The 25,180-nt window shown below is 40.9% G+C and overlaps 1 protein-coding gene across 1 annotated transcript; it reads left to right on the top strand.

The window, feature by feature from the left end:
- Positions 1–1,888: 1,888 nt before the first annotated feature.
- tomm70a (translocase of outer mitochondrial membrane 70 homolog A (S. cerevisiae)) lies at positions 1,889–24,508 on the top strand. The gene is made up of 12 exons (XM_062997240.1): positions 1,889–2,132; positions 13,927–14,100; positions 14,187–14,313; positions 15,928–16,037; positions 16,142–16,290; positions 17,801–18,008; positions 18,769–18,903; positions 19,014–19,121; positions 20,497–20,613; positions 21,482–21,579; positions 21,673–21,795; positions 23,342–24,508. The coding sequence occupies exons 1-12, from the start codon at positions 1,914–1,916 to the stop codon at positions 23,493–23,495; spliced, it is 1,722 nt and encodes a 573-aa protein (XP_062853310.1). The 5' UTR covers positions 1,889–1,913; the 3' UTR covers positions 23,496–24,508.
- Positions 24,509–25,180: the final 672 nt, after the last annotated feature.

The following is a 25,180-nucleotide window of genomic DNA, read 5'->3' as shown; positions in this document are numbered from 1 at the left end:
ACACACAGGGTCCAGGGTGTTACTGTGTGCCTTGCGCCCATTGAAAAGCTGGGATAAGCTCCAGCACCAAACCCCTTCGCGACCCTAATTGGATAAGCGGTTAAGACAGTGAGTGATTATATCCAATAATAACAATACCAACAGGCTGAAAGATGTGATTTTAATGTTTTGGCATTATTTTATTAAAAGAAATGGGCTGTCCATATCAATGCCCACTGTGGGGAAAGTGTTTAATTCTCAATATCATGTCTGAAATAAAAGAAATCTCTCATAATGCAATTCACACAATCTAAATAGAGCTGATTCTGCTTTTAATGTTTATATTGTACTAACAGCAACAGTTTTGTATTTTATATTATTATACCCAGTATGAACAGTTATATGAATTCAAATAAAAAATAAATATAGAATGAACAATAATTGCTCGGTTTATTATGTTAAAAGTCCTTTATTATCTTGTTTTAATGAAAAATATGTAGAATATTTAACTACGGAAGTTGCGTCTCAGTCTGGTAACAGATAGACGCCCATTCTGTGTTGCCAGATCCATTTTATTTCAACATAAGGGTAATAAGACACACGTTTACAATTTGTCACTACCATAACACATTTTTATTTAAAATTATTATTTTATTGTCTGTTTTATTTTATATGATATCCGTAAATGATTTGTAATTCCTAAAATCCGAATAAAGTGATTTATCTATCTATCTGTCTATCTGTCTATCTATCTATCTATCTATCTATCTATCTATCTATCTATCTATCTATCTATCTATCTATCTATCTATCTATCTACCTACCTACCTATCGTCTGTCTGTCTGTCTGTCTGTCTGTCTGTCTATCTATCTATCTATCTATCTATCTATCTATCTATCTATCTATCTATCTATCTATCTATCTATCTATCGTCTGTCTGTCTATCTATCTATCTATCTATCTATCTATCTATCTATCTATCTATCTATCTATCTATCTATCTATCTATCGTCTGTCTCTCTGTCTGTCTATCTGTCTGTCTATCTCTCTGTCTGTCTGTCTGTCTGTCTGTCTGTCTATCTATCTATCTATCTACCTACTATCTATCTATCTATCTATCTATCTATCTATCTATCTATCTATCTATCTATCTATCTATCTATCTATCTACCTACCTACCTATCGTCTGTCTGTCTGTCTGTCTGTCTGTCTGTCTGTCTGTCTGTCTATCTATCTATCTATCTATCTATCTATCTATCTATCTATCTATCTATCTATCGTCTGTCTGTCTATCTATCTATCTATCTATCTATCTATCTATCTATCTATCTATCTATCGTCTGTCTCTCTGTCTGTCTATCTGTCTGTCTATCTCTCTGTCTGTCTGTCTGTCTGTCTGTCTATCTATCTATCTATCTATCTATCTACCTACTATCTATCTATCTATCTATCTATCTATCTATCTATCTATCTATCTATCTATCTATCTATCTATCTATTGATCTCTCTCTCTCTCTCAATAGAGCTGATTCTGCTTTAAATGTAATATTTTATATTATTATACCCAATGTACTCATTCATATATTCAATATATTCAAACCAAAAAACAGAATAAACAATAATCGCTGGGTTTATTATATTAAAAGTCACGATTTGTAAATGAAATTGTAATTCCTTCCTTTGATGTTTTTATTGTTGTTGAACACATAGTGGTTATCGTTGTATTATATTATTATGTTAAATCATATTTTTGGCCATATGTGTCATAAATATTAGGTGTACTGTTATGTTTACTGTGCATTTTAGTAGTTCGATGTGTTTTGGTGCTGATTTGCTAGGTCTGGCAACCTCAAGAGTGGTATCCCAGAATGCTCTGGTTCCTTCTCTGACCTCTCTGTGTCGGTGTGCGTGTGTAAGCTGCGTGGTGGGACCGATGGCCGCTTCGAAGCCCATCGACCCTCAGGCCGGCTCCGGGCTGCCCCGGTGGCAACTGGCGCTGCTGGTCGGGACCCCCATCGTGCTCGGGGTGGGAGCCGCTTACCTGTGGAGCCGCAGCCGGAGGTGCAGTGGGAGTGTGAGCCGGGGTAAAGAGGAGCAGGGTGAGCGCAATGAGGAGAGGAAAACTCCAGAAGGAAGCGAGCAGGACAACATGGTACATTTTATTCCTATTTCTGCTCTATTTATTCACTTATAAACAACATGAGTCCTGGATGAGGGCTGCACACCAGTGTCACCAGTGGCTTGTTCGCACTTCATAGTGGTCAGTATGCCCTAGAGTGGGTTGAGCCCTGGGCTGCGTCCCAAACAGCAATCTAGTGCACTAGGTAGTGTCATACAGCCTACTACACCAGACTCCTAATACTGTTTAACGCGAGTGTCCATGATCAATATCGGGTCGCGTCTCAAATCGATGTGCATGTTGTAAATAGCACTCTTAATTTCGGTGTTCATTGCCGTATGTTAGGGCGCGTATGTAGTGAATACGCATGCATTTGAGACTGGTCCAAGGACACGCTGACAGGCCAGGTAGCCCAAAGCGAAAGCATTCAGCTTTCTTTCTCAGCCTAGCTCATGTCGTTCCCCTAAATGATTATGAAACGTTTGTAATATCGATTAGATATTTTTATTCTGTTGCAAAATGTCTCATAAGCACACAGTTTTGTTTGGTTTGGTTTAATACACGTTCATACTTTTAAAATGCGATTAGCTTCCAGATGCTAAACAGGCTAGCTTGGTTGCTCCAACCAAACCTCAAATCTCTCTTAAGCCAGTGGATTTCTGTGCAGGGACACTTTAGACATCATTAATTCTTAAAATAAAAGAAAAATAAAATAAATTTTTTACATAACAAGATGTTTCAATAAAGCTGTTATCTCAAAACAAGCGAAATGAATGGCTAATGGCAGCGACTCTGCTGTAATTATTAATTAAAGGATGGAACATGATGTTCATGATGATTTTAAGGCAATTTTATAACATTTTTAAGTTGTAGAAATCAGTATTTTTAACAGTACAGTACTTGACTTACGAATTTAATTGATAAGATATAATGTAAATAGAATTAATCCGTGCCAGACCTCCAAACCCCCCTTATCTAACCTTTCTAATGTCTTAAACGATCTTTTCTGTTATAAATATAAGTATATTTTCCCTTAAATCTTAAATTATAGAATAGACATTTCTGTAATAAACAATAATAAACAATAATACACAGTAGTACTGTACATAATAAACACATCACATTTCAGTACAGTACGTGTGCTGTACCATGAACCATAATACATTTCCTTCTTTTATATAAACTGTATCTACCAGAAACAACAATAACTCTCATATTTCTCTATTACAGTCGACCCTTGACTTACGAATGTAATTGGTTCTGAAGGGCTGTTCTTAAGTCAAAATATTCGTTAGTTAAATCTATTTTTCCCATAAGAAATAATGTAAATAGAATTAATCCGTGCCAGACCTCCCAAACCCCCCCCTTACCCCTAACCTCTCTAATGTCCTAAATGGTCTTTTTTGTTATAAATACACGTATATTTTCCCTTAATCTTAAATTATAGAATAGACGTTATTGTAATAAACAATAATAAACAACAATACACAGTAGTACTGTACTGTACATAAACACACATCACATTTCAGTACAGTACGTGTGCTGTACCATACACCATAATACATTTCCTTCTTTTTATATAATAAAATGTATCTACCAGAAACAACAATAACTCTCATATTTCTCTATTATTTCCTTCTTTATTTCAGTAGTATTGTATTTTGTAGGTGTAATTGCACGAAAGAAAGAATACTTTACTGAGCCGAGTTCCTTCTTCTCTCTCACTCACTGTCCCCTCTGTCTGATACACCGTGACACCTACTGGCAGGAGTAATTATACTTTACAACATCAAACAGTAATAGATTTGTTCATTTTCTCAGCACTGTGCTCTCTCTGCACATTCTTTGGGGACATTTTAATATTGAATTTTACATATAAAAGAAATATAAAGAAAACACCGGAAGAACACCGTCCGCTGTCCGAATGTTCACTCACTGTATGTATATATATCGACTTGTTTGTGAAGTCACGTGTTTCGCGAATTTCGGTTCGTAATGCGAAATTTGTTCGTACGTTAAATTGAAACAGATCGCTCGTAACCTAAAATGTTCGTATGGTAAACCGTTCGTAACTCAAGGGTCTTCTGTAGTTTAAATTATATTGCCTGTATAATGTAAAATCCACTAATTTACATACCCATACAGTGTTCCCTGTGCCACAGTTTTTTACTAACACAAGTAACGAAGTAACGTTTACTCTGAGTACGTTTTAAATGAGTTACTTTTTTACTTGAGTAGGTTTTTAGACTAGTAATTTTACTCGTATTTCAGTAAAAATTATTTAAAGTATTAGTACTTTTACCTGAGTACTATATTTTAGTACTCTTTCCACCTCTGCCCAATACCTGAGTGTTTGGGATATTATTCAGAAAGCCCTTTCTATATATTCTGAGAGGAATTTGAAAATTTTATCATTGTTCATAGCTTTTTTGAGCACTTTGTTTTTCTTATCATTATTAAATTTATCTCTCAGGTGTTTATGCATTTCACATTCATAAATAAAGTGATCTAGATTTTATTCTTTTTAGAGATGGGACGATCGGGGTTTTTGGCACCGATTCCGATCTCCGATCTCCTTTCAGGGAAATCTGCCGATAGCCGATTGCGATCGGGGGGGGGGGGGGGGGATGGTGGTGGTTAGCAGTAAATAAAATAAATAAACTTAAAAAGAGCCTCACAGTGAAGATAAACCGGAGCAGCGCGCGCGTGTGTGTGTTTGTGTTTGTGCCTTTAGAAGAGACGCTTTGTTCACTGTATCGCTATAAGTGATTCATTGATTCACGAGTCATTTTTCGCGAAGCGTAAGTTTCTCTTCTCAGTTATCTCTCCGTGTTTACTGTTATTAATTAAATGTCGTGGTTTTAAATAAACACCAACTACTACAGAACATTTTGTGTGACTCTCTTACATTAAAAAGCTTCATTAAACTGCTATTAGCACAGATCTGTAACCGAGTCAGACTCGTTCCATCTAAGGAGCTAAAAGTTCAGCAGATGATCCTGAACTAACGAATTTGGTAATGAATAAACTTTTGCCTCTGATTGGCTCTGTAACGTTTTCTGTTCTCATCTACATCACAAGTAAGAACCGCTTACGATTTACCAAAGTGAACCAGGAGTTTATATAACGTGCTGATAGAATCCACTCAGATGTGACCGGGTTGAATTATCTTTTTAAAGTAAATATTACAATCAGCAAAATTACATCGTATGTATGATGCACAACGTTAATGATGTTATTTTAGGTCATGAAGAGCTTTCACTGTGGTTTCTGTACGATGGTTTCTGTACGATGGTTGATGAATGGTGATGTGATGGTTGGTGCTTCGTAGATCAAAGTCTGGATCGATCCACTGAGCTGTTAACTTAACATGGTCTTTATATATCACACGATCGGATCGGCTACTTTTAGGAAATATCGCCGATCGCCGATAGCATATTTTGATTAAAAATCGGCCGATACCGATTCATAGCCGATCGATCGTCCCATCTCTAATTCTTTTTGTTTACATCTTACACATCCTTCTGCTCTACCAAATCTCTCCGCCACTGAGCTAACTCTGGTGTCCATGTTACTTCACCTCTCTTAATTCTTAATATCAAGTGCATTGTCTGTTTTATATATTTTAAATTCTTGACCTTTTTGATTAAATCATTCTTGGTAAATTTGTTTTCTTTTGCGATCGCACCTTTCTGTCCTCTGTACCTTGCACTGGCTGACAGGATATATTTTCCTTCCACTTGGTGTCGCTCTGAATCACGTTTCAGCCAAGTGACGTTGCTAATACGTTGCTAAGTGAAAAAAATAATAAAATGCGAAGGGTAAAGAGTTGCGCAACGACTCGGCAAAATAGGTGCGTGTGAGAAAACCGACCGGGCCGCACTAACAATGAACTTTGACGCTATGTCAGGGGCCACAAAATATCGGCCTGCGTGCCGCAACTGGCCCGTGGGCCGCGAGTTTGAGACCCCTGATTTACAGTAACTGAGTTGCATTTGTATGTAAGCTTAGACTGATGGTTACAGAAGTACAGCTATTGTTTCTTTATACTACATTGTCAAGTACATTTACATGCAGCATTTAGCAGACACTTTTATCCAAAGCGACTTACAGTTATCACTAAATAAATTTTTTTTTAGCAGTTGGAGGTTAAGGGTTTTGGTGGTGCTTGAACCATCAAACTTGGGATTACTAGTCCAGTACTGTAACCACTGAGCTACCACTGGGATCTCAGACGGTGCGTGGGGCGAATACGCCAGCCCCAAAACTCACAGAGGTCGAGCTGGCTACGCATTCGCCAGGCACAACTGGCTGTGTCTTAGGGAGGGTTTGTTTGTTTGTTTATTAGGATTTTAACGTCATGTTTTACACTTCGGTTACATTCATGACAGGAACGGTAGTTACTCATTACACAAGATTATATCGAACACAGTCATGGACAATTTAGCACCTCCAGTTCACCTCACTCGCATGTCTTTGGACTGTGGGAGGAAACCCACGCAGGCACGGGGAGAACATGCAAACTCCACATAGAAAGGACCCGGACCGCCCCGCCTGGGGATCGAACCCAGGACCTTCTTGCTGTGAGGCGACAGTGCTACCCACTTACAGTGTATCACAAAAGTGAGTACACCCCTCACATTTCTGCAGATATTTAAGTATATCTTTTCATGGGACAACACTGACAAAATGACACTTTGACACAATGAAAAGTAGTCTGTGTGCAGCTTATATAACAGTGTAAATTTATTCTTCCCTCAAAATAACTCAATATACAGCCATTAATGTCTAAACCACCGGCAACAAAAGTGAGTACACCCCTAAGAGACTACACCCCTAAATGTCCAAATTGAGCACTGCTTCTCATTTTCCCTCCAAAATGTCATGTGATTTGTTAGTGTTACTAGGTCTCAGGTGTGCATAGGGAGCAGGTGTGTTCAATTTAGTAGTACAGCTCTCACACTCTCTCATACTGGTCACTGAAAGTTCCAACATGGTACCTCATGGCAAAGAACTCTCTGAGGATCTTAAAAGACGAATTGTTGCGCTACATGAAGATGGCCAAGGCTACAAGAAGATTGCCAACACCCTGAAACTGAGCTGCAGCACAGTGGCCAAGATCATCCAGCGTTTTAAAAGAGCAGGGTCCACTCAGAAAAGACCTCGTGTTGGTCGTCCAAAGAAGCTGAGTGCACGTGCTCAGCGTCACATCCAACTGCTGTCTTTGAAAGATAGGCGCAGGAGTGCTGTCAGCATTGCTGCAGAGATTGAAAAGGTGGGGGGTCAGCCTGTCAGTGCTCAGACCATACGCCGCACACTACATCAAATTGGTCTGCATGGCTGTTACCCCAGAAGGAAGCCTCTTCTGAAGTCTCTACACAAGAAAGCCCGCAAACAGTTTGCTGAAGACATGTCAACAAAGGACATGGATTACTGAAACCATGTCCTATGGTCTGATGAGACCAAGATTAATTTGTTTGGTTCAGATGGTCTCAAGCATGTGTGGCGGCAATCAGGTGAGGAGTACAAAGATAAGTGTGTCATGCCTACAGTCAAGCATGGTGGTGGGAATGCCATGGTCTGGGGCTGCATGAGTGCAGCAGGTGTTGGGGAGTTACATTTCATTGAGGGACACATGAACTCCAATATGTACTGTGAAATACTGAAGCAGAGCATGATCCCCTCCCTCTGGAAACTGGGTCGCAGGGCAGTGTTCCAGCATGATAATGACCCCAAACACACCTCTAAGACGACCACTGCTTTATTGAAGAGGCTGAGGGTAAAGGTGATGAACTGGCCAAGCATGTCTCCAGACCTAAACCCAATAGAACATCTTTGGGGCATCCTCAAGCGGAAGGTGGAGGAGCGCAAAGTCTCGAATATCCGCCAGCTCCGTGATGTCGTCATGGAGGAGTGGAAAAGCATTCCAGTGGCAACCTGTGAAGCTCTGGTAAACTCCATGCCCAGCAGAGTTAAGGCAGTTCTGGGAAATAATGGTGGCCACACAAAATATTGACACTTTAGGAACTTTCACTAAGGGGTGTACTCACTTTTGTTGCCGGTGGTTTAGACATTAATGGCTGTATATTGAGTTATTTTGAGGGAAGAATAAATTTACACTGTTATATAAGCTGCACACAGACTACTTTTCATTGTGTCAAAGTGTCATTTTGTCAGTGTTGTCCCATGAAAAGATATACTTAAATATCTGCAGAAATGTGAGGGGTGTACTCACTTTTGTGATACACTGTAGCCACCGTGCCGCCCCCCTTTGGGAGGGAGGTCGACAGGGTTTCATTCCCATTTCTTTGCTGTCTAGTTGAGGGGTGGGTGACTTCCGGAAGGCATAGCAAGGCACTCCCTATGCAGTACAGCCAGGAGGTGAAAAACAGCCGTGAGTTTAGACATGCTGGATGGGGTACGTGAAGGTCGGAGACCTTCAATGTCAATGACGATCAATGACGATTCATTTTTGGCGGTTATTAGCTATTAATATCAACATTATGTTTGATTTGTGGGGAAAGAAGGTGCAGGAGTGCAGCAAGTAGTACTAACATAGTGGTAAACCAATCCGAACCCTGTTCAGGGTGGCTCACACAGAGAGGGTTTTGGGTTCGATTCATGTTTGATGCATGTTCTCCCCGTGTCGTTGTGGGTTTTCTCTGGGAGTTTTGGTTTCCTTCCACAGTACAAAGACTTCTAAGTGAGGTGAACTAGAAATACAAAATTGGCCGTGATGATGTTTGACATTGAACTTGAACTGATGAATCTTGTGTAACATGTAACTACCTGCTCTGTGGAACCATAAATGGAAGCAAAAAGTGTGAAACGTCACCCTAAAATCCTAGTAAATAACAACAAAGCTTTTGAGATCCATCAGCACACGTATAACAACTTGGGCTGGAACTTAAACCCTCATTTTTGGTACCAACTTTTCATACACTCCAGATCCTTGATAGGGTTGGGGTCAGGACTCATTTTCTTCTACCAATCAGGTAGAGCATAACACTCAACATTGCATGACAGTAGGTACAATACTGTTGTGTCTCACCTATTTTTGGTCGTAGTGGCCAAATTATTAAGTGTTTTTCTCTGAACAGAAAGCTTAATCTTTTTTCATTTAATTTTCAGTCGAGTTTTATGGTGCTAGTTCTAGAGCATGGTATTCTTAAGCACCCTACAGTTAAACAAATAAAGCATAACTAAAGGGTCCAAAGGGTAGTGACAGTTCAGTAGTTCAAGGGTTTAAATTTGCTGTTGAATGTTAGTAAGTCATTCTGCTGCTCCATGTACGTTGTATGAAATATAATGTGCATTAGAAAAACATGTAGTGTAATCTGTAAACACAACATGTACTTTATGTTATGGTAATATGGTCTGTTAACTAGAACTAACTTTGAGTTGTTGGATATCTAATAGGGCTGCATTTTCCTGCGATTATATTGCGATATTAAAAAAATGCAGGAATTTTCACCACATTATTAATAATATTAATGATGCATGTATCTTACTCTAAATAAGGGGCTCATCTGTGAAAAAGCGTGGTGCCTACAAGGGATACAAAAGATTATGACCAGCTACATCTTTGTACTGGGTTGAAACTGAGCATTAAACTAAGAAAGCTTCAATATCACACGAGGGAATTATTAACAGGATTGACAAAATTGGTCATTTAATATTTTATTTCACAATCAAAACCTCTTCAAGTAGTAACATTATTTAAAAAAAAACTATACAAACAAAAGAGCAGCTATACACCTGTTCCAAATCCCAGATTTCTTAGTTACTTAGATGCCTTAGTTACTAAGCACAATGCTGAGGCAGAACGAGTGAGACTCGAGAGCGTCCTTAGTGATGAAGTCAATCCCAGAATACACTGCGGCATCTCTTCTCTCAAACGTAAATAAATAATTATTAATTTTTAACGAGTGTTTTTCTTTGCAAGTTTGGGCTTGTCAGCAAATGTAACAGTTTTCTGTAGACCAGTGGTTCTCAAACTGTGGTATGCCAGATAATCTCGGAAAAGTAATTACATGCACCGAAAAAATAAATAATTTAATAATTACAAATAAAAAAATATGAAACAAAATGTGTAAATAACTAATAAAATCTGTTTCAAAGTTCTTATAATTCTGTTTGAATAAAATCAGTTTAATTAAAACGAATGTGTTTTTAAAAATATTCGGGGCTACGCAGCCACCGTACTTCATTACGTCTATACTTCAAGTTCGCGGTTTCCATCTCGAAATTTCCGAAACGCTTTTGTCAGAGCAGATCTGCGTTTGAATCTCACTGATCTCGTTCCTGACATCACCAGGCTGCTCCGCTAAACAGGCGCACTCACTAAAATGGTCAGTGGTAACTGCATATATATACTAATGTTGAGTCGTTTGTGAACGATCCGATTCCGGTTCTTATCGACTGTAATCCACCCATTCAGCTTCGCATCAGTAAAGGAAATTAATCATAACTCGTAATAAGAGCTGCACTTTCAGTATCACGGAGAGCGAGCGAGACACACACACACACACACACACACACACACACACACACACACACACACACACTTAGATTCACATACACTAACACCACACACATAAACACACACACACACACACACAGACAGAGAGAGAGAGAGCTAGAGCTAGTAGTATAATGACAAATAATTGAGAAATAAACTATAAACTTGTTTAATTGTGTTAAATCTGGTTATTTCCTTGTGCTTATGTTTTAAAGCAGAAACAAACAGTCGCATCTCTGCACAAAAGAGGATTTTTCTGAAACTTAATGAAATGCAACCACAGTATGTCTCTTACCTGTGGGTTTTTTTTCCTTTTGAAATAAATATATTTTTCTCATTTAAGTGTTGTTGAATTAGGAATACATTTAAGGCAAGGTAGCAACATTTGATATTAATATCGGGGGTGTCTTATAGTTTACCCCCAGTAGCGCCTCCCGAAGAACGAAGAGCCATTTTTTGAACGGCTCTTTAAAAGGAACCGAGCCAAAAGATCCGACTCCCTTCAAAGAGCCATAATTCCCATCACTAATATACACACACACACACACACCTAATTAATGTGTGCCATATGTGGTTCTGTGATGAGAAACATAGGTGGTACTTGGAACTTTTGGTTTGATAATGGGTGGTACTTGGTCTAAAAAGTTTGAGAACCACTGCTGTAGACGAATCGAGATGTTATGTTGACATGTTAGCGCCGTCCCACCTCATTCCATTGGTTTTAATGGCAAGATGCTAAATGCGAAACCCGATGGAATCGGGCGCGTTCCAATAACCTGCCTTCTAAGTCATTGACTTATTAGGATCCTCTCTACTGTGGCAGCTGCCTATGTAGGTAGTACAGCGAGGCGGCTCACTGGGTTGTTGAACACACTGGTAGATGCGTCATGGAAAATGAGAACGGTGTGATTTTTCGTTTTGTGTCGAGCAGCAAAAAAGTTGTAGCGTGACGTATTCGATTTAATTTGCATTAAGTGACATATCGCGATGTCGATGCTGAAACGAAATATCGTGCAGCCCTAATATCTAACTAGTTTTTATGTATCTGCCATCTGCTGTGTGTCTCTTCTCTAAACACTTCTGTTCTCTCTAATGGATTTTGTTCTGTGAAGCGACCTTGGCTTTAATGTATTATTATTATTATTATTATTATTATTATGACTGATCATAACTTTCAGCCACAACAGAAGAACTGATATTTTCATTACTGCTCTAGATCCAACATCTCACTTTGTCTTTGTGTGTCTGAACACTAGAGCAGAGTGTGTTAGGTAAAATAAATGTTAAATTTTAATCCTGTTATTATGGTTATGCTGTATGCTGTTGCTTTACTGACTCCCTGTAAATCAGGAGGTTGTGGGATTAGCTTGGATTGTAGGTCGGATTTTCCTGTCTGTCTTATCGACAGGGTGCGTAATCGCATGAAGAACCGTGGTCCATTACACGACTACTACAGTACAATAGGTTATGCATCCGAACCCAGAACTGGCTGTACCTAATGTGCTAATGTGCGATTCTAACTGTACAAGGGTCTCTTAGAAGTAGGAGGCCGCGATGGGATTCTACATTACACGTTAGAGCAAATATTTAATGCTAACTGTGTCGTTCACTGTATCAATCATGTGGTTTTTATTTTTACTTCATCCCTTCTTTTTGTAGATACATTTGTGAGGTCATATAGCATTAATAAAGCTCCTCCACTCTGTGATGCCTGCCATATACCCATTTCAATCAACATACTGCATACTAACTGAATGTTCTTACAGTGTTTGACAATCTATTGCCATACAAAAGACTAGGAGAATCTTTAATCAAGCCGAAATGGAAACGCATCTAAAGAACGACACTTGACAGGGACTATAAACTGAAATATGAGAACTACCGTCCTTTCCTGCCGTAATTATAACCACTGTGGGAGCCCGGCGTAAAACATCTAAATAAATATAGCGTTAACATTTTGTTAAGCATTGTTTAAAATGTTATGAAATGGCAGTCTGGGGGAACTGTGTAAGTCAAGAACTGAAGGACCTAGAAAGGCAAAGCCCGAAAGGCAATGCAAAACCTCCATATGACTGCAGAGTACCTAAAGAATGGGTTTGACTGGGCCAGTTGAAGGAAAAAAAACACATGTTAACAAATGCTTAGCGTAGGATGGATTCTACTGGTAGCTGAAGCAATTAATTCCACCCAATTCAGCAAAGCTACTGCAATGCAGTCAGTCAAGAAACTGAAGCTAAAAAAGGCTCGCTTCTACACCAGTACAGTCAGCCGAAACATACCACTTCGGCATAGTGCTTTATCCTCCTTCAGAACTGGTTCATTAGGGTGCATTCATATGAGAAGCGGCTGTGCCGTTGTTTCCTGTGGAGTGAGACGGTGCTACAGTGGTACCGTGAAACTTGAAACTCAACGTCAGTCGGTTCTGGGACTGTTGTCGAGTTTTAAAGACGTCGAGTTTCAAGGTATTTTTTCAAAAAGGATGTTTGGAACTGCAAATATTTTAGGTTAATGTAAAATAATGAGGTTGTTTTTGACACTTATACACTGAAAATAACACAAATATAATATAAACACACTGAAATACAATTACTAACAGTTACACATCAATAAAAATACAATAAAAGCTGCACTTTAGTTTTACTTCTTTATTGTTTCCTGACGCTTCTCAATGGTGGAGATGCTTGATCTTGGAATATCATATTCCGTTCAGTACCGGCGCGTTCACATGAGAAGCGGCACAATAGCTTTTGCGCCGCTGTGCCGTTATTTCCTATGAAGTGTGACGGCGGTGCACAAAACTTAGCGTGACTTACTGTAGTAAAACAGCGAGTGAGGAATGTGATTAGTGGAGGAACTTATGAGCAGTAATAATGAAGAGAAGTTTAGTGCTCCTGTCTCCTTCTTTTAGTACATTAAACCACGTTAAGCTTTATTTTCAACCAGAAGCGTTTTAGACTCTGGGAGAAGCTGATTCTGATTCTCACCGTTTCTCAGAAGCTGGAGCTGTAACACAAGTTTAAAAGTGAAACAGGGAGGAGAATCCAGATAAACACAGATACACGTGGAGCTGTAACCCTGGATCTGACGGTTTTGCCGCTTTTCATGTGAATGCGCTGGGCCACATTGGACTAATTGTTCTTGGACCCCAGAAATCGTTGCTTGCGGCTAAATTTGCTCTTGTATTTATGGGGTTTGTATTTTATTTGCATTCCATGCCATTATAAACTGGTACATTACGTTTACCCATGACGATATTTCAATAGTGCTGTGGAATTAACTCTATTAAATGCTTTCTTTTGTGCACAGAGCCCTCTGGATAAGGCCCAGGCTGCTAAGAACAAGGGCAACAAGTATTTCAAGGCTGGCAAGTACGAGCAGGCCATCCAGTGCTACACCGACGCTATAAGCCTTTGTCCCAAGGAGCAGAAAAGCGATCTGTCCACCTTCTACCAGAACAGAGCCGCAGCGTTCGAGCAACAGGTCAGTTCTGGCCCTCCGACCTTTATTTTGGAGCTGCTCGAGCGTTTAAATGTGTTGCTGTTCTGACTACATGTTTGTCTCTGCAGTCGAGATGGAAGGAAGTAGTGGAGGACTGCACTCAGGCTGTGGAGATGAACCCACGCTACATTAAAGCCTTGTTCCGGCGTGCCAGAGCCTTGGAAAGACTGGACAACAAAAAGGAGTGTCTGGAAGGTGGGAGGCCCGAAGGATTTGACTAACGTAGCTTTTGTCTAATTATTGTGGTGCTCGGGAGGTGCAGAAGTAAAGTACGCTGGGGATCTAGCCATCGGCGAAATGTCTGGGGTGGTACTTGTCAGTGCGCTCTCAGTGCAGGTCCCAACCCCAGACAGAAATATGAGGGTTGCGTCATGATTGGCATCCGGCGTACAAACTGGCTTGGCATAGCCACGTTACAATAAGCACAAATGACCTTTAGAATGAAGTTGTGTTCTTACACCATGCCATGCCACCATCAGTACACCCACATACCCTGCCACACCCAGTCTTTTAAATCCTTTTTTGTCAGCCTGGAGGACGACAGCCCTTATTTTTTGGCATTTGGATGAAAATTCAAGCAGTTATAAAGGAGTGACCCTACTGTTTTTTTTTACCTTTTTTTATATTAACGTATTGAGACGCTCGGGTGGCGCTGCAGTCTATTACGCTACCCATGATTCATTTGGGGGTGGGGACGAAGCCCTGCGATGGTTTGGTGCCACAACCCCGACCAGGGTAATGAAAATGAAATTACAATATTTATGTGTTATTTTGGCCCAAGGTTTTGGTCTTTGACTTTGCATTTTTAGATGCATTTTTAACATGCAGGATGCCAACGTCAAGGTAATGGGAGGGTAGGAGAAGCAGGGATGTAAATATGATCGTTGCTAGTAATATTTGTTTTACGACTGGGCGGTATGACGGTACAGTTTGCCTTAGCATGACGGTGTTAACAGATGAGAGAGGCTTCTTCAATATGGTGAAAAATAAAAAGACAAACAAAAACAGATGGAGGATGAAGAGAGGAGGACCAAATATGCACCGGAAGAACCTGCCAAACAAATCAGGCGTGTCGGCAGTTTAGAACTGTACGGTTTGTCGAGCCACGGCTGTTACGAACGCAGTAACGATCCACATACGCGAGGACTCGATTCCTCTATAAACAATTGAGAAAGAAGCTTTCAGAGCGATAATTAAAACTCTGGATTCCAGGTTTGTCTTACAGGGCGCAAATACTTCATGTCAGTCGGTAAACCAACGTTATAAGGGAACTGAAGCGGAGAGATTTAAAGTCATCCACTTTTCAAGCGTGGTTTTATTTGTTAAAGGGAGAGCTAAGGGTAATTGTACAATACTTAAATATTAAATAAACTATAAGCGTACTGATTCCATCATATATTGTGTCATTTTGTGGGGCTGAGCAAAGCTTATAGTCCTCAAAACCTTCATTATATACATACTGAAATTAAAACCTTTTATTTTCCATGTACTTATGACAGTAGAATCAGCCACAGACGTATAAAAGTACCAAATGTTTGGTCATACCGCCCAGCACTAATTTGTTTGTATTTCTAATTGGTGCAGTTTGAAGTTCTAGTTACAGACTGTGTAGCACATGGAGTGCTATTTTAGATACAAATAGGAACTCACTTATTACAAATGCCAGCGTGACTGAGATTATTAGAAAAAAATACCCTGACCAGGGTAATAAAAATGAAATAAAAATGATAATGTGGTTGATTTTTAAGTTCCTCCTTAAATCTGAGGAACAAGCTCAGTTAACTGATATCTGGCATTAATTCCTCCTAGATGTGACGGCTGTTTGTATTCTCGAGGCCTTCCAGAACCAGCAGAGCATGCTACTGGCCGATAAAGTGCTCAAACAGCTGGGCAAAGAGAAGGCCAAAGAGAAATACAAGGTGAGAAGACGCCACACAAGCGTACAGCATCTTTTTTTAGTTGATTCTCGTTTGTACACTCGAGTCATGTTTCATATTTCATTTATTTGATCGAATCTGTCCAGAACCGGGAGCCTCTCATGCCGTCGCCTCAGTTCATCAAGTCCTACTTCAGCTCTTTTACTGACGACATCATCTCACAACCCCTTCAGAAAGGAGAGAAGAAGGACGAGGACAAGGACAAAGAGGGCGAGGCTTCTGAGGTCTCGGAGAGGTCAGAGTTCACAGTGATGAGATGTAGTTAGTCGATGGAGTCGAAGCATCTTAAGTCGACGCGTCGTTTTTCAAACTGTTGTTTCCGTTCATATAAGCGTTCATATGATTCCCTCAGCACTACCCGCTGTGTGCAGGACCTCAGTCGTATCTGGTCCGGTCGCTGGTTGGCGACATTAAGCTCAGTCTTATAAAACGCCGTCTGCAGCCATCAGAGGCCGATTGTAGAGCTTTCAGATAACAGCTCAAAGTTTTCCACCACCCAAATCATCAAAAGTTTGGTGATACTTAAAACTGGCACAAAACTAAAAGCTGGTTTGTTCACTGTGCAGAGCTTTTATGGTACCACAGCAGCACGTTGGACGTAATGAGACGTGCCCACCTCTCACTATTTTATTCCTGCTGTAAGTTGAAGCACGTTGCTGTGTGTACTGAACACCATAAACACGTGCTGCGCTGTGTTTAATATGGAGCGCTTGAGAATGTGATCATATGGACATAAACCCTGTTTACATTTAGTTCTGTGTTATATTATTATGCCGTACAGTTTGTTGTTAAAATAAAAGAAGATTAAATGAGATTTAATCGTTTTACATTAATCAACTAATCGATAAAATAATCTATAGATTAATCGATAAAAAAAATAGTCTTTAGTGACACCCCTAGATGTAGTAAACATAATACCACTGAAGCACCTAAACACATTGGCTCGATAGGTAGGACATTCAGCCCTGACACACAGACACCTTCTCTTGGGGTAAGATGCACCAAACTGCCAGTACTGTGGATCACAAGTGTCAATAAAACATTTCCTGACAGAATGCCAAGCCATCGAAGATACTAGAAAAAATATTTTACAGAGACACAAATATGAAAGACCTCTTCGAACGCAATAACCCACAAAAAATTCTGAATTTGTTGAATTACCTAAAGATTAAAAGTCAAATATAGTACAATAGCTTTTTCTTAGCCTAAACTTGGTTTTGAACCCACCTCTAATGCCATGTACATAGCCTAATAGAGCTGGAATGGCAATAAACACAAACAAACAAAAATCGATGGGTAGCACTGTCGCCTCACAGCATGAAGGTCCTGGGTTCGATCCCCAGGTGAAGCGGTCCGGGTCATTTCTGTGTGCAGTTTGCATGTTCTCCCCATGTCTGTGTGGAGAATGCCTCCAAATTGCAGCAACAGTTTAGGCAAGGCTGTTCCAGCATGGCTGTGCCCCTGTGCACAAAGCAAGCTCTATAGAGCCCTGACCTCAGCCTCACTCGACAGCTCTGGAATGAATCGGGAACACCAACATCAGTGCCCACTTTTGACTAAATGGGCACAAATTCCCATACACAGACACACTCCCGAGTCTTGCGAGAAGCCTTCAGGAGAGCGGGTGTTGTTCCGTACCATTTGTGTTTGAATTAGGACGTCCAACAAGCTCACGATCAGATCAGGTGTGCAAATACTTTTGACCATATAGTGTCCATAAAGCGGTACGAATCTCCTGTGTGCAGTTCGGGCTATCTGAAGGCGAAGCAGTACATGGAGGAGGAGAACTACGATAAGATCATCAGCGAGTGCACTAAGGAGATCGACTCCAAGGGAAAATACACAGCCGAGGCCCTGCTGCTCAGAGCCACCTTCTACCTTCTTATTGGCAACGCCACGGCTGCCCAGCCCGACCTCGATCAAGTCATCAACATGCAGGATGCCAACGTGAAGGTAATGGGAGGGTATTAGAAGCACATTGCTGCACCTGGTGGTATTTCTAATTGGTGCAACTGACCTATAAACAATACCAGCATGATTTAGACTATATAATTACAAATACACATACTAATTAGGGTAAATCTTGGGGAGGTAACTAACTGCTCTGCTGGGTGATCAATGGAATAATGGAGATCATTGCATGTATGCGATACTGATCCCACTGTGAACCCACTTGGTGCAGGTGAAAAGAAGCGGTCTGCTTCTACATACGAGTCGGAGGGGGCGTGTGTTAGTTACGGCCCACCTCGGTCAGGCTAATTGGGAACGACTAGATTGAGAGAAAACAAGAAAATTCATGAATAGCATAAACAATACATTAGTAATGACCTGGCAACCCATCAGAGCAGGTATTATTGAGGTGGTGGATCATTCTCAGCACTGCAGTGACACCGACATGGTGGTGGTGTGTTAGTGTGTGTTGTGCTGGTATGAGTGGATCAGACACAGCAGCGCTGCTGGAGTTTTTAAACACCTCACTGTCACTGCTGGACTGAGAATAGTCCACCAACCAAATATATCCAGCCAACAGCGCCCCGTGGCAGCGTCCTGTGACCACTGATGAAAATCAATCAGATTGGAGAAAATCTTTGCATGTAAACACAGCCACTGATCTTTCATTGTTCTGACCTGAGGTTTTGCTTTGACAGATTTTCGATTATTTAGGCTTGTAAAGAAAGATGCTGAAAGGCGTTTTGTTACTGTCCTGTTTCAGCTGCGGGCGAACGCTCTGATAAAACGGGGCAGCATGTACATGCAGCAACAGCAGCCGCATCTCTCTACAGAAGACTTCAACACGGCTGCTCAGATCGACCTTCGCAATGCAGACGTCTACCACCACCGGGGACAGGTAAACATCCAGCCGAGTGCTTACCCGTTACCCCTTTAGTACTTGTTTATTAAAGACGACGCGTCCTCGGTTTAAATGCGTCGACTTGAAATCCTCCTGTTCTCTCTTAGTTGAAGATCTTGCTGGACCAGGTCGAGGAGGCCGTAGCAGATTTCGACGAGTGTATTCTGCTCAGGCCCGACTCGGCACTGGCACAGGCTCAGAAGTGTTTTGCTCTGGTGAGTACGAGTACCAGCCGAGAGCACCGATCACACACACTGACTCTCGTTTACAATCGATGTTAGAAAATGTGCGCTTAAGGAACATAAATACCCAATTAAATGAGGTACGCGTGCAAGTCAGAGATGTTCACGAGTCACAAAATACGAGTCCGAGTCGAGTCACGAGTCAATATAATCTACACAAAACTTATATTGGAAATGTAGCGTAGAAATATCAAATAATCTGTAAGTTCAGATAAAAAACAACAACAGATTAGCGAGTGTATTTAGTCGTTTTACTTCGTGCCTTTACTTTCCTCACTCAGTTAAAAGCTTCAACTGACGTTTTATTTTCATTGCAAATTACGGCGCAGCGGCCAAAATCCCAAACACAGCAAAAACAATCATAACCGCTGCTTACCTGAGCTTCTGTTCTTCCAGATGCTATTACATTTATAAGCGTGCGTCCCATTAGGAATAGAATCCGTTATTTTGTAAATAACCTCCAAACTTTTCCCGGTCGTGAAGTAAAACAGGAAGTCGTTAGAAAGCCGATCGAGCGTTTCATTACCGCGTCATCTGTGTGACTCAAACTGAATAAATGCAAATAACAGCATTTCTTACTAACAATTACAATCAGAAGCTCTGATTGGTTCAGAAAGCGGTTCTTACAATCATTAGCGCCGATTCTGTAGGAGCGTTCCATTCACATGATCTGTTCCTGTGAAGTGCACTACGTAGGGTATTCCACCTTTTTAAATAGGGAGCGACGCTTCATCACTACATCGGCCGGAGCGTTATTAGAGCAGAAAATAACATGATCAGAATGATGTCAGATCATTTATATATATATATACTAATAAGTCTACAAGTCATTTTTAGCGAGTCACGAGTCATTTGAAACAAGTCCGAGTCGAATCTTAGCTCCCTTAAATCGCTCCTACTGAGGCGCCTTAATTCTGAGTGATGATCTGACTGAATGACGAGGGAGCGTCCGGCGCAATCCCAGCATTCAGTGCGGCACGACTTTGCTCACAAAAAACTACAAACATGGTGAACGAATATAATGCGGAGCAACCAACGGAGTTCTCTTCAAATGTAAATAAATCCTCATTGATGTTTAATCTGTATAAAGGTGTAATTATGCACGTGTCGTTTATTTGTAAATTCAGGCTCGTCAGGGACGGTTTGAGCGTTTTCGATACTCGGAGGGAGACGTGTGCTGCCTGAGGCTAACTGTGTTAGCTTAGTAAGCTAAAACTGCGGTGACGTAAAGTAGAGCGTCTAAATAATCTGCCTCATGAGCTCCATGTCTTATTAGGATCCTCTCTACTGAGGCAGCTGAAGTTTTCAGACTTCTTTTAAAGCACCTTTTCGTATCTCTGTGCTTCAGTATAGGCAGGCCTACACTGGAAACAACCCATGCCAAGTGCAGACGGCCATGGACGGCTTCGAGGATGTGATCAGAAGGTTTCCGAAGTGTGCAGAGGGCTATGCTCTGTATGCTCAGGTATTTACCACAGTCTTTGTGTTTACCATTAGGTAATATACACCGATCTGCCATAACATTAAAACCACCTCCTCATTGTCCATTTTATCAGCTCCACTTACCATATAGTATCACTTTGTAGTTCTACAATTACTGACTGTAGTCCATCTGTTTCTCTACATGCTTTGTTAGCCCCCTTTCATGCTGTTCTTCAATGGTCAGGACCCCCACAGAGCAGGTATTATTTAGGTGGTGGATCATTCTCAGCCCTGCAGTGACACTGACATGGTGGTGGTGTGTTAGTGTGTGTTGTGCTGGAGTTTTTAAATACCGTGTCCACTCACTGTCCACTCTATTAGACACTCCTACCTAGTCGGTCCACCTTGTAGATGTAAAGTCAGAGACGATCGCTCATCTATTGCTGCTGTTTGAGTCGCTCATCTTCTAGACCTTCATCAGTGGTCACAGGACGCTGCCCACGGGGCACTGTCGGCTGGATATTTTTGGTCGGTGGACGATTCTCAGTCCAGCAGTGACAGTGAGGTGTTTAAAAACTCCAGCAGCGCTGCTGTGTCTGATCCACTCATACCAGCACAACACACACTAACACACCACCACCATGTCAGTGTCACTGCAGTGCTGAGAATGATCCACCACCTAAATAATACCTGCACTGTGGTGGTCCTGACCATTAAAGAACAGGGTGAAAGGGGGGTAACAAAGCATGCAGAGAAACAGATGGACTACAGTCAGTAATTGTAGAACTACAAAGTGCTTCTATATGGTAAGTGGAGCTGATAAAATGGACAGTGAGTGTAGAAACAAGGAGGCTTTGTAGCCTCAATTAATTACACAATTAATATTAAAAATTGTTCTAATATCTGTGTAGGCACTCACTGATCAGCAGCAATTTGGAAAAGCAGACGAGATGTACGACAAATGTATTGAACTGGAACCTGATAACGCTACGACATACGTTCATAAAGGGTAGGTGTAAGGTCACATGACTCTCCCATACAGATGCATTAACGTTACTTGTCTTAAACAGCACTGAATAAAAGTGTGTGTGTGTGTGAGCAGACTTCTGCAGCTGCAGTGGAAGCAGGATCTGGACATTGGTCTGGATCTGATCAGCAAGGCCATCGAGATCGACAACAAATGTGACTTCGCCTATGAAACGATGGGAACCATCGAAGTCCAGAGGTCTGTCCCGTCATCCAAGTGCAACACGTTATGTTTGAAGTTTGCTACGTGATTTCCCAGCAAATTAATACACAAAACATGACAACACAATTAATAATGTGTTGTACCTTGAAACACGACGTCAGTCGGTTCTGGGAGCGGCGTCGAGTTTTAAAGACGTCGAGGTTCAAGGTATTTTTGCCCATAAGGATGTTTGGGAAACCTGTTAATGCGTCCATGGTCCCGTGGAGCTGCAGATATTTTAGTCTCATGTAAAATAATGAGGTTGTTTTTGACACTTAAACACTGAAAATAACACAAATATAATATAAACACACTGAAATACAATTACAAACAGTTAAAAATCAATAAAAATACAATAAAAGCTGCACTTTAGTTTTACTTCTATATTGTTTCCTGGCGCTTCTTAATGGTGCAGATGCTTGATCTTGGAATACCGTATTCCCTTCAGTACCGGCGCATTCACATGAGAAGTGGCAAAACAGCGAGTGAGGAATGTGATTAGTGGAGGAACTTATGAGCAGTAATAATGAAGAGAAGTTTAGTGCTCCTGTCTCCTTCTTTTACTACATTAAACCACGTTAAGCTTTATTTTCAACCAGAAGCGTTTTAGACTCTGGGAGAAGCTGATTCTGATTCTCACCGTTTCTCAGAAGCTGGAGCTGTAACACAAGTTTAAAAGTGAAACAGGGAGGAGAATCCAGATAAACACAGATACACGTGGAGCTGTAACCCTGGATCTGCACCTTATTCCACACTGATGCAGATTCAGATCAGATTCACACACAAAGCTGAACACGTCGAGTTTAAGTATACAGATTTCTCCACAAAGTGCGTCGAGTTTAGGGGACGTTGAGTTACAAGGTAGCTGCAGAATCATTAAATCCCAAGACTTGATTTTTCAATTTTTTAAATATTTTATAGCTTTACATTTAGTGCTGCCTTACTGTTCTTTTAATAATCTTTGCATTTTGACTATAATATTATTATACACACCGACCAGGCATAACATTCTGAGCACTGACAGGTGAAGTGACTAACACTGATTATCTCTTCATCACGGCACCTGTTAGTGGGGGGGATATATTAGGCAGCAAGTGAACATTTTATCCTCAAAGTTGATGTTAGAAGCTGGAAAAATGGGCGAGCGCGAGGATCTGAGGGCTAAATTGTGATAGCTAGATGACTTGGTCAGAACATCTCCAAAACTGCAGCTCTTGTGGGGTCAGTATCTATCAAAAGTGCTCCAAGGAAGGAACAGTGGTAAACCGGTGACAGGGTCATGGGCGGCCAAGGCTCACTGATGCACGTGGGGAGCGAAGGCTGGCCTGTGTGGTCCGATCCAACAGACGATCTACTGCAGCTCAAACTGCTGAAGGAGTTCATGCTGGTTCTGATAGAAAGGTGTCAGACTCTATGCCTCGGAAGGGCCAGGGCTGTTTTGACCAACACAATATTAGAAAGGTGGTCATAATGTTATGTCTGATCGGTGTATGTGTTTGTGTGTGTGTATACATTTTCTAAAATGTGCTTTCTTTCTCCGCAGAGGAAACCTGGACAAGGCCATAGACATGTTCAACAAGGCCATCAACCTGGCCAAATCTGAGATGGAAATGGCGCATCTGTACTCGCTCTGCGACGCCGCCTACGCCCAGACCGAGGTGGCCAGGAAGTACGGCCTCAAGCCCCCGACGCTGTAACCTTCCACAAGTTAATCCCACGTCTTCTATCCACGGACGTTCACGTCGTTTTATTTTTGCATACGGTGTTCGTCGATCGTCGATTATCGGGAGGTGTGGCGGCGTCGGGTCGGGTCTGGTGTCGTGATCACGTTTATGTTTCATTTTTAATAGGGCAGCGGATAAAAGAAAACAAGAGAAGTGAAAATCTAAAGAGGGTGTAGGGAGAACATGCTAAGAACCGGTGTGAATGTAGTTCAGTTTCGCACTGTCGCTCGATGTGACCGGGGCTGATACTAATTTCTAAAAGCATGCATAAATAGGCCAATAAAGTCTCTTATTAACGTAAACAACATCGTCACTATCACAATTGATTATTTAAACACTAAAACAAACTCCCTTCAAAAGTTTCTTATTATTTCATTAGAATTCGTGCACAACTGGAGCTGTTTTGTTTTGATTTGTTGCTCTGCAGTTTTGTCATGTTGTATGACGTTTGTGTTTCCCTCCGGTCATACAAGCTGTGTGTAATAAATCACTAGATCGCTTTATAAAGCTCTGCTTTGATTGGCAGTTTATTTAGAACTGAGTATTTCGTGATGAAGAATTTGGGCCATACAGTAATTTACTTTTTCTGTTGTCCATCAAGCGTTTGTTTTGTTATTTTCGTTCTTTTTATAACCTGTACAGCACAAAAATATTAAAGCTCACCTGCTGTAATAAAGCCAACCACCTATTCGGTTTGTCAACACCAACACTAGTTTAGATTCTTGTTCTTAGTAGATGTAATGATACTATATTAGTGATAATGTGTCCTGTGAAACCATCAAATTTAGGAATTTCCTGATATAAATCATACCAATATGCTTCTTCCAATTCCAATCCAATGATTGCACTGATCATTCAATTTATCAATTGATCTATATGAAACAAGAAAATATTAAACTAAGACATTATGTACATTCCCCGCTCACTGCTTCCTCATTTCACTCAGTTTATTTTTTATTGTACAATAAATTATTTCCTCTGATCAACTGGAATTGTTTACTGGCTATAAATAATTACTAAACCCTGCAACACTGGACACTTTGGTAGCTTTTCTCTGGGTGTTTAAGCCTTTTCTCAGCTGAATGTGAAATGGATTCGGGAGGTTTCAGACGCAAACTGCATGTATACAGTACACTGATCAGCCATAACTTTGTTTCTACACTCACTGTCCATTTTATCAGCTGCACTTACCATATAGGAGCACTTTGTAGTTCTACAATTACTGACTGTAGTCCATCTGTTTCTTTACATACCTTTTTAGCCTGCTTTAACCCTGTTCTTCAATGGTCAGGACCACCACAGAGCAGGTATTATTTAGGTGGTGGATCATTCTCAGCACTGCAGTGACACTGACATGGTGGTGGTGTGTTAGTGTGTGTTGTGCTGGTATGAGTGGATCAGACACAGCAGCGCTGCCAAAGTTTTTAAATACCGTGTCCACTCACTGTCCACTCTATTAGACACTCCTACCTAGTTGGTCCACCTTGTAGATGTAAAGTCAGAGACGATTGATCATCTATTGCTGCTGTTCGAGTCGGTCATCTTCTAGACCTTCATCAGTGGTCACAGGACGCTGCCCACAAGGCGCTGTCGGCTGGATATATTTGGTTGGTGGACTATTCTCAGTCCAGCAGTAACAGTAAGGTGTTTAAAAACTC

Source organism: Trichomycterus rosablanca, chromosome 6 (assembly GCF_030014385.1).
Source record: "Trichomycterus rosablanca isolate fTriRos1 chromosome 6, fTriRos1.hap1, whole genome shotgun sequence".
Lineage (NCBI taxonomy): Eukaryota > Metazoa > Chordata > Actinopteri > Siluriformes > Trichomycteridae > Trichomycterus > Trichomycterus rosablanca.
This window is presented reverse-complemented; position numbering and strand designations above follow the sequence as displayed.